General features: G+C 35.0%; 1 protein-coding gene across 1 annotated transcript; it reads left to right on the plus strand.

Annotated features, from left to right (window-relative positions):
* The first annotated feature begins 1,211 nt into the window (after positions 1-1,211).
* LOC107803424 (plant UBX domain-containing protein 2) lies at positions 1,212-8,347 on the plus strand. The gene is made up of 3 exons (XM_016627139.2): positions 1,212-2,344; positions 6,475-6,753; positions 7,798-8,347. The coding sequence occupies exons 1-3, from the start codon at positions 1,499-1,501 to the stop codon at positions 8,050-8,052; spliced, it is 1,380 nt and encodes a 459-aa protein (XP_016482625.1). The 5' UTR covers positions 1,212-1,498; the 3' UTR covers positions 8,053-8,347.
* Positions 8,348-10,169: the final 1,822 nt, after the last annotated feature.

Here is a 10,169-nt window from a genome sequence, read left to right on the forward strand (position 1 = left end):
GGTGAAATAAATGAGTTGATAAATCCCTTAAAAGTCCCCTCTTGGCCAACTTTGGGGCTTTTAATTGAGTCCTCTCATTTTGGCAAGTAGGTGATGCACCGACTTATCACCTACCAATCTGCGCAGTCTCGCGAAAATGCAAATAACTCTATACTCCGAGATCGTATTGACAAATGATTTAATACGTTGGAAACTAGACTCATAGATCTTCAATTTGGTAGGTAGATCACCCCGTAATTTCAAGTAAATTGGGAGAAAAGCTTAGTAATATTTGACCTAAAGTTTAAGTAAAATTATGAACATAAGTTGCGACAACTTTTGTCGACTTTTGTTTCATAACTCGTTTGACTTCAAGACTTATGATACGAATATTATATGATTCAAATACCTTAAAACATGACCTTTTGAGAATATTAGCACCCCCAGGTTTACCCAAAAATACGGGTTACAACATCTTTGATTCGTTTAACTTCTAATACTTGTTAACCATCCTTATATACCCTTGTATCATTTAAGACCAATAAGATTAACTTCTTATCATCTCAAAGATAATCTCTTCTCAGATTTACATCGACTAACTAATGGCATGAACCAACGTACATGAATATGGGTTGTAACATCATCTCTCACAAAGGCTAGATAAGCATCACACCTTTTTTCAACCATCCATAGAGCTTTTAGAAATGACACAACCCTGCTAGGAATATAACACACTGCACCCTTCCACTCTAACCGTGACAAACTTGGCATAGCCAAAGTTACAGTCTTGGAGTCATTACAATAAATTTAGCCTAAGGCCATGTTAATTTTAGACTACACTTGAAAAGAAAAGAATATACAAGAACGCTTTTTGAGGTGTGGCCTTTGTAATGACATTTAGGCCACGCAGTTTAGGCAACTCTTACGAAACGCTCTCTTTGGTTTCTGCATTCGAATAAACTTAGGACAATTTTGCATAGTTCAATCATGTTCACATGTTAAAAGCTTCTGCCATTAAGTAAGGCAAATCAAGCCTCACCTTTTGTAACGTAAAGGGTAAATAAAGGCAAATGTAGATCATATTGTAAAAATTATGGGCAAATTTGAATCTTTTGTCAAAAATCAACAAGACACATACCGTGGGACCCACTTCCCGATGCTGAGGTGGCAAACACAGCACATGAACAACTCCGTATTCCAATATCCCGTGTTTAAGAATACTCCACCCAAACAAACGCGCCAACAATAACACAATCCAATATCAGATTTCTTTCATGAACTCCACTTCCAATTTCTCATTGCTTCTTCTTCCCATTTCCACCTCCAAAGCCATCCTTCCAGAAAACCTTGTTCCTTACATTTCTTAGCCCCAAAAAAGATTCCCATCTCAATTCCACAAAAAAACACAAGGAGATCTAAGGAAATTCCCCGCCTCTATATATAGAGAGGTGGAATTGTTCCTGAATTTGGTTTGAATTGATTGATTGACAGATTTTGGTGAGAGGGTGTTATTGAAAAAATGGGTGACATGAAGGATAAAGTCAAAGGGTTCATGAAAAAAGTCACATCTTCTTCTTCAGGTAAGTTTAAAGGCCAAGGTAGGGTTTTGGGTGGTTCATCTTCTTCAGGACCCTCAAATCATGTCAATAATTTTTCATCACATCCCCTAAATACAAGGCAAGATCAACAACCTTCATATACAAAAACTTCGCCTCAAAAACCAAGTAATTCTGATCAAAGAATTGAGAATATATGTGAAATTCAGTTCAACAAAAGTGAATCAAAGGATGGTTTTGATCCATTTGGTGAATTAGTCACTTCTGGGAAGAGAAACCCAAAAGGGTATTCACTTACTAATGTGTTTGAATGCCCTGTCTGTGGTAGTGGTTTTGTTTCTGAAGAAGAGGTGTCAACTCATATTGATAGCTGTTTAAGTTCTGAAGTGTCTTCTAATTTGGGAGTTGAAAGTAAAGTTGAAGTTAAAAGTGAATTGGAAACATGTGTTAGTGCATATGTTTCAGGGAAGCCCTCAGAAGGGTCAGTTGAAGTGGTCATTAAGTTGTTAAAGAATATTGTGAAGGAACCAGAGAATGCCAAGTTTAGGAAAATAAGGATGGGGAATCCAAAAATAAAAGGTGCTATAGGTGATGTTGTAGGAGGAGTGGAGCTATTGGAATTTGTTGGATTTGAGTTGAAAGAAGAAGGTGGGGAAATTTGGGCTGTGATGGATGTTCCTTCTGAAGAACAACTTGTTATGCTTAAGAATGTAGTTTCACTCTTGGAACCGAAGAAGGTTGAAGAGTTGGCGTCCTTATCCCAAGTTAAGGCGAGTGAACCAGTTGAGCCGAAGAAGATTGATAGACAGGTAGAATTTGGATAACTTTTGCTAATAGTTCGGTGTTTTTCTTTCCATGTTCTTTTAAATTCCTATATACAATGTTAAAGCTTTCTTTAACTAGTGCTCGAATGAAACTCTCTGATACTACTGAATAGTATTACGTTTCCTGATGCTTCAGCGACAAAATTTCCTTGGCATCCAATTATTTCTCTTAGTTGAACATGATGTAGCAACTTGGCTACTTTACTTGTGCTTCCCATCAAGTAAAGCCCTTACTAATGAGAATTGATTATTGATGTTGTCGTCCTGACATAGTCACATAGCACCATCGTTTTAAGTCCATAACTTCTTCTTAAAAGGTAATGGCTACTTTATTTCTTATTAGGCAATTAATGAGGAAATTCTGCTATTTTTGTGTCAGGATACTATAGCTTCTGGCTTGGTTTATTTATCCAGTATGTTGCTCGGTCTCCAAATGTATTGTCACACCGTGCGGGATCCTCCAAGAATGCACTACTTTTGGAGGATCCGACACGCACCCATCAATATGTTTGAAGAGCCCGAGCAACATAGATTCGATTGGACATAGATGTTTGAGAGAATGCAGATTGATGCTTAAAGCTATAATAACACTTGAAATAGGTGCATTAATAGAAGTATTGTTTGAAAAGTTGGAGTAACAATATCTTTATTGATTTTCTTTTCATATTCCTTCTGAGATGGCACCGTTGGGTTCGTTGACTCCATATTCTTTTATGCTTTTTCATAAAATTCACACTTGTCATACTTAATCCTCTGGGACACAGATAGACAAACTCGTATGCAGGCAATATGTTAATTAGGTGTATCATTTCATGGTAATATGTATTTCCTCTAGAAAGGGACCCGAGCATCTAGCTGGTGGTTTCGGTTTATTGGTCCTTGGCATGGTTATCAGGATTTAGCAAGGAGAGCTACGGAGTGGTAGTACTGACATATTTTTGGTTTGAATTATTCTTCAATGAGAACTGTAATAAAATGCCAACCATATGGTTCCTTTGAAGGTGAATTCAGTATACTAGGGTAGATGAAACATATTATTTATGCACAAATTGACCGGACCGATCTATTTGGTTATTCTCTATGTTATGGTTTGTTTCATGCAAAGAAATCTGGTGGTAGACAGAAAATGCTTGACTAGACATTCTAGGCATGACTCTTTCGTGTTAGATTGATTACTACGACATAAAATTACTCATTTCCTGTTTCCACTATGATGCATTAAAAAGCTTTAGTATGTTGCAATTACTTTGGGTTAGGCTTCTTTATTAGATATATTACTTAATTACGTAAACTGATGAACCTTCACTTGAGCACCATTACTTAGTTCTCAACATGTCGAACACCCGCTGTTGTGTCCTATTTTTTACAATTCAGCTACCGTGTCAATCCTATGTGATGGGACGCTGATCCCTACTCTTTCATTTTGCCAAAATATTTCTTTTTGGTGTCTAACTCCAAATCTTCAGAACAATAATCCAATTAATTATTTTTGAACTTTGTTCTGAAGTGGAAAGAGTTGAATATATATTTGGGATGCTAGAATCTGTAAAATTGATGGAGCATGTTATTTGTGTTTTTCATGTTTTCTCAATACATCATTGCCTCATGAGTTTAAAATTATTCTTTAGTTTCAAATTTTATGTCATTTATGTCTTCCAATGTGTAAAACCAATTGGATGTTATAGGAGAATCTTATCTAACTGCTAAAGTTATAAGCTAATATCCTACATTTTGCCATATTCGATTAGATATTTCAAATGTTGCTGTGTATAATCATAATTTAGTCTCTGTTAAGAATACCACAAGTTTAAAGGTCTTATGAGATTGAATGCAACAAAATGTTCGGTGAAGAATTATTACTGAGAGTCTGAAATAAACTGTGATGAGAATATATCTTCTGGTGCTGACGCCTTTTATGAGAGAGAACATTGATTTTGAGATAAAGTAAGGCGTGGATTAGCATTGTGAAATCCTAACTCTTTGAGTCTCATCTCAGTTGTGTATATTAAGAATCAACAATAGATTTAGGCCCTTGGAGCAAGTGACTAGAAAAAGATAAATCACATCCGAAGCTCCACTACTATATGTTCGGGTGCTTTCTACTAATGTAGTTCAAATGCTACTTTTAGCATTTTGAACTGGAGTTAATACCCTGCTTCTTATAGCCAAATGATACTCAGATTTTTGAATTATGATCATTTTCTGTATGTGTGAATCGGTGCTAGGAAAGCAAGTATTTGTGATAGTACACTGGATATTTTGTACTAAAATTTCTTTGAATTGTGTGCTAAATTCCTTATGTTTTTTTGTTCTTTCTTATAGAACCCAATGCTTTACATTTTTTCAACCAAAAGCTACATTATTCACAATCTATTGTATGGATTTGTTTCTCAATATAGTTTATCCATAAGTAAGATTGGCAAAAATGTACCTAATTGATGAGCATTTAAGGCCATTTAACCTTCAAGTATCATCTGCTACACCCTTGAAAGACCAGTGTGGCCTATATTGGTGGATTCTTTGTGCTCCTTTCCTCTTCATTTACTTTCTCCCTTTTTTGTTTGGGGGGGTGGGGGTGGGTTCTGCTGCTCAGGTTCACGTACTTGGGATGTTACTAGCAAGTAGCAACCACTATGGTCACCAGACAAGTTTCTTTCTATTTTTTTCTATAAGGAGTTACCAGACAGGTTTCTTTCCACTCCTTTTTTATTTCCTTGTATTTTTCGTTTTCTTCCTTTGCTTTGGTTGGGGTGCCGTGTCTATCTGTCTATCACTCTGTTACAACTACAACTCGGATATGCTACCTTAAATTTGGTTCCGATGGCTTCCTGGGTTAAATAAAACTTTCTATAAGCCACAGAAGCTTCCAAAATCAAATAAAGCTTCAATAATTACATTAAACTAAAAATTTAGGAAAAACTCTTAAGCTTTTTAAGAGATATATATCCAAAAAAAAGGAAGGAAAAAGCATGTTAAAAACATTTTGCTAACCTTTTTTAAACTTTGAACTACTTTCTATTCATCGCTTTTCATGTATGACCTAGTCTTTAAGGAAAGTTATTTTTGAAAGAGTTAAAACCAGTGGCCTCTCCTTGAGTTTTCAGGAGCTACCAAACCCTGTCATAAGATTGCTTCGCCCACACTCATTCCCCGCTTCTCACCCTATCTCCTAGGATCCTAAGATTGTTTGATAACTTGGCACTTCGGCACTAGTAATTTCAAAGTAATTCCCCACCATGCTTCAGGGCGCTTCAAGTGTCTTTTTACCTTGGGTCTCCTCTAATAGGTGCTAGTCCTGGTTACAGAACAACCTAACAATTCCTAGAAACCTCAAGCAATGTCTTCTATTTTCAGACATATTTGTGTCTCAGTATATAAAAGGTCAGTTTTTAGGGATGAAAAGAATGGATAACATTAGGTTATCCAACAGAAGTTTGCATTAAGCGGTTAAGATCACATCACAACATATCCTAAATTGATAAAATTGGCTTTTTTCATATATTTCAAAAGATTTTCTTGATGAATATACTTTATCTGGCAAGACGTCCAGTTTCATCACGAAGAAATAATGAGGCAATTCTATTAGAATACATATTTAATGAATTGAGTTATTTAGTGTAAAAATGAGTTAAACAAAAGGTAACGGTTCCAAATCCTTCTTCGATTGTGTTCTTCTATGCCTGTATCCATAAATGATTCTTAAGTGCATTACCTTCTGTGGTAACTGGGTTCTTACTGAATTATATAATTATCTCATTTATGTATTTAGGAAAGAACTACTTGTGCTGTTCTTTACTTATGTGCTTCTTAACATTTACGTAATGGTCAAACTTCATGAATTTTGCTTTAGAATTAATTTGTTAGGCTTATTCTATGTTCGAAAACTGGAATATTGTCTTGCCTCTATAGACTTTTATGATCAAGCTTAATTATGGTGAATACAGTCAAATCTTATTTTGGTGAATATGGTCAAGCTTAATTTGGAAAGTTACATATAGCACTTTTCAGACTTTTGAAACTACATAGTAATTATCCTATTTGTATGACATTTTGTTCATTGCTCGCGCTATATTGGTCCTTTCTGCCTCTGACATTCTTATTTCTATACCCAACAGATTCGAGTGTTCTTTTCTGTTCCCGAGAGCGTAGCAGCAAAAATTGAGCTACCTGATTCCTTCTTTAACCTCTCACGTGAGGAATTGAGAAGAGAAGCAGAGATGAGGAAGAAGAAATTAGAAGATTCCAAATTATTGATTCCTAAATCTTATCGGGAAAAGCAGGCAAAAGCTGCAAGAAAGAAGTACACAAAATCCATTATCCGTGTACAGTTTCCAGATGGAGCATTGCTTCAAGGTGTCTTTCTACCTTCGGAGCCAACTAGTGCTCTTTATGAGGTTGGTACTTGGCCTTTTATGTTAATATATTTGTTGACAAATTACTAAATCTAATTTGGTAAGAACTTTAATGGATTTTCTGCAAGGAACTTCTTTTACATTCAAAAGAAAATCTTCCTTTATTTCCAAATTACCAAGTATACAATGCATTACTTTTTGTAGAGCAATAAAAGACTTCTTCATCCCCCCCCCCTCTCCGATCGGTCGATCGATTGATATCTCTTTAACTCCTTGAGTGGTTGGCTCATAACCTAAATCTTGTACCATTTGGCTTACTCTCTCTCTCTCTCTCTCTCTCTCTCTCTCACTTGGTCTCTCATTGTCCTCACTCAGTTGAGTGCGTCAAAGGATTATGGCTCATCATTAGCATATACCAAGTAGAATGCGATATAAATAAGCTTTAAGTTCTCAAAATATTCCGTACACGGTACAATGGTATTATTAAAAGACTTGAAAAGTTCAAGGTAAGGGGTGTTGGGAGTCAATTCCGTTTCTTTCTGATATCAAAATACTTTCTTGCAATAACATTAAGATAGAAAGGACAAAAAGGGATGAGAAAATTTTACTTGTAGAGAATTAGGAGGAGGGTGGGGCATGGGGGATGAGTTAATCTTTACAAGGAAGATCCCTGCTCGTACTGCGTGGACCATTTTTGTAGTTAGATTTGAAATTCCATTAATCATTGTGGTGTCGCCAATGAAGTTCTTGCCAGGCGTTTTTTCATTTGGTTACGCTAATAGAAATAGGATAAAGAGGTGCTATGGATTCACCAACAGTATAAAAAAGGAAAAAGATAAGAAAAAGAAAATAAAGGTCAACTATATTACTAAAGTAGAAATTCCATGTTTTATCTCATGTGAATAGAAAATTAAATGTCTAATAAGCTTGAAACGTTTTGTTTTCTGAGCATTGTGTGGTACTTTTTCAATATCTATTGTTCCATGTGATGATTGATTGGTAATCTGGTGTACACATGTGCTTTTAATTTTATTTTTTTCTCTTTGATTTTTCTTCCTCATATTTTGTTCCTTTTTTACTTTCTAGTTTGTGAGCGCAGCGTTAAAGGAACCAAGCTTAGAGTTCGAATTGTTACATCCGGTGCTTGTTAAAAAGCGGGTGATTCCCCATTTTCCAGCTGCTGGGGAGAGGGCTGTAACAGTTGAAGAGGAGGATTTGGTTCCTGCAGCTCTACTCAAATTTAAACCTATCGAAACAGATTCTGTTGTTTTTACTGGTCTTTGTAATGAGCTTCTTGAAATTAGCGAGCCCCTCGAGACCGGATCAGTTGCTTCCTCGTAAGCTCTAAATTACATCAGACTTTGAATTCTTCTGAGTGTTGGAAACCTTATAAAACTCTCTGCCCCGGGAATGCTGTATTTTCTTCTTATGTTTCTCTTTTCTCTGCATGATCATGTTTGTGCAAATCATAGATTACCTGTATAGTCCTGTTGTATTATTTGAATTATACATTCAGCTTTTGCAGAAAAATTTGGTGTCAAAAGTGAGAATAAGAGATGACATGTATTGATCATTTGATGAATACAAGAGAAATCTAGGTGTTGCAACAGGAGGCAACATCTAAGTTAGAACTTCACATTTTTTAAATTTTCCAGCACTAACATTTTAGCTGCAACACTACTGAAAGTCTGGACGCTTTTTCAAACTCAAGGTGGAAAAACAAACTTGAGTCTGCTTATAACTTGAAAATATAGAAAAGCAAACAGTTGTTACAATAACATTGTAGGAACAAGATCGCAAATTTGCCTGATTATTTTTTCAAGAAATATGGCTGGAAATATTATTGTACCGCAGTTTTTTCAAAAAATTGGTGCACTGGTTATAGACAATAATAATGGGTTTTTTTCACTTGAAAGAAGCAGAGCTAATTAGAATAATTAATGGAATTGTACAGTGTTGCAAAAACGACCATAAGAAATAGGCACAATGCCTACAAATCTACGATAATCATTTGAAGTAGGAATACTGTTATTGGGATTGTTACTTATACGAGGAATTTTCAGAAATCATTATTGTTTAGTGACTATTAATTTCATATAATTACCGTATACATAATTACTTCTTATAGCTACTATTCAGTGGTTATGGTAGTGTATTCGCTGTATACGTGCTGCTGTATTCATGAATACAACATCAGAAAGCGCCTAAAAATCAGGGCAGTCCAGCTGTACGCGCATGTATTTCACATGTATTTGCGCCGTGTACATGAATACAACAACAAAAAGTGCCTAAAATCAGGGCAGTCTAGCTGTTCGCGCATGTATTCACATGTATTTGCGCTGCTGTATTCATGAATACAGCAACGAAAAGCACCTAAAATTAGGGCAGTTCAGCTGTACACGCATGTATTCACATGTATTCGCGCCATGTATTCATGCATACAGTAATGACAATCACCTTAAAAATAGGTATGTCCAGCTGTCTAATAACAGAAATAATATCAATTAGCGTGATACACTCCTAATATAACTCAACAAAATCAATTCTAACATGCCTCATTATCAACCCAATTAATTAGAATGATTTTTTAGTTGTATATAACTTTTGTATTTAGTGTATTTCAATATTTTTTTTACTGTTGCATTCATAAGATTTAATGTTTGTATTTACTGTATTCGCTATTTTATATTCAATGTATTCAAATGTATTTGTATTAACAGTATTTTAGTTATTCCTAATACATGTTATTATTATGTATTCAGTATATTTCATTGGTTGTATTCATTGTATTTTTATTTGTATTCAATGTATTTTACTGTATTTTAAAATTAAATGTATCCACTGTTTAATTATGTTCAATTTTAATGTTTGTATTCAATGTTTATATCCTGTATTCATGCGTACTGTATATACAGTATGCATAAATACAGGTGTATTCAGCTGTATTAGAAAAAATATAAACCTTCGAAATACATAAACACAAGCGAAAAAATGTATTTATACAAAAATACAATGTGTTTGAGTCAATTTGTACAGAATACAATGTATTTGTATCATTGTAAGTGACTAAATAGCAAAGAAGAGAAGAAAGTTCGTCGGAGATTGCGTTTTCCGGCCAAGACTCCTTGTATCGCTTTACTACCTCTTGCATTACAATTTACAACGCTTCCAATTTGACCGCTTCTTCCTTTTTTCTTTCTTACTTACCGCGCTAAGAATCCCCTTTTCTCTTCAATCTCTCCGTCGCCTAAGGTATCTCCGCTTCCTTTTTTTGATTATAGGTTTACTTTCATATTTCTGATTTTGAAAATTTTAGGTTTTCTTTCATGATTTGTTTCTCGTTCGTGTATCTATGATTCGAAGAGAGAGAAGAAAGAGAGAGAAAGAAGAAAAATTCTGAGAGAGAATCATGTGTTAATTGAAAGAAAGAGAGAAGAAAAACATAAATAGCGTATTTT

Source organism: Nicotiana tabacum, chromosome 18, assembly GCF_000715075.1.
Source record: "Nicotiana tabacum cultivar K326 chromosome 18, ASM71507v2, whole genome shotgun sequence".
In the NCBI taxonomy this organism is placed as follows: Eukaryota; Viridiplantae; Streptophyta; class Magnoliopsida; order Solanales; family Solanaceae; genus Nicotiana; species Nicotiana tabacum.

Bases quoted from the DNA above. Each gene is read 5' to 3' on its own strand.
- LOC107803424 (XM_016627139.2), top strand. From the start codon at position 1,499: ATGGGTGACATGAAGGATAAAGTCAAAGGGTTCATGAAAAAAGTCACA. The intron at 2,345-6,474 runs GTAGAATTTGGA...TATACCCAACAG, and splicing joins CGAAGAAGATTGATAGACAG to ATTCGAGTGTTCTTTTCTGT. The intron at 6,754-7,797 runs GTTGGTACTTGG...TTTACTTTCTAG, and splicing joins CAACTAGTGCTCTTTATGAG to TTTGTGAGCGCAGCGTTAAA.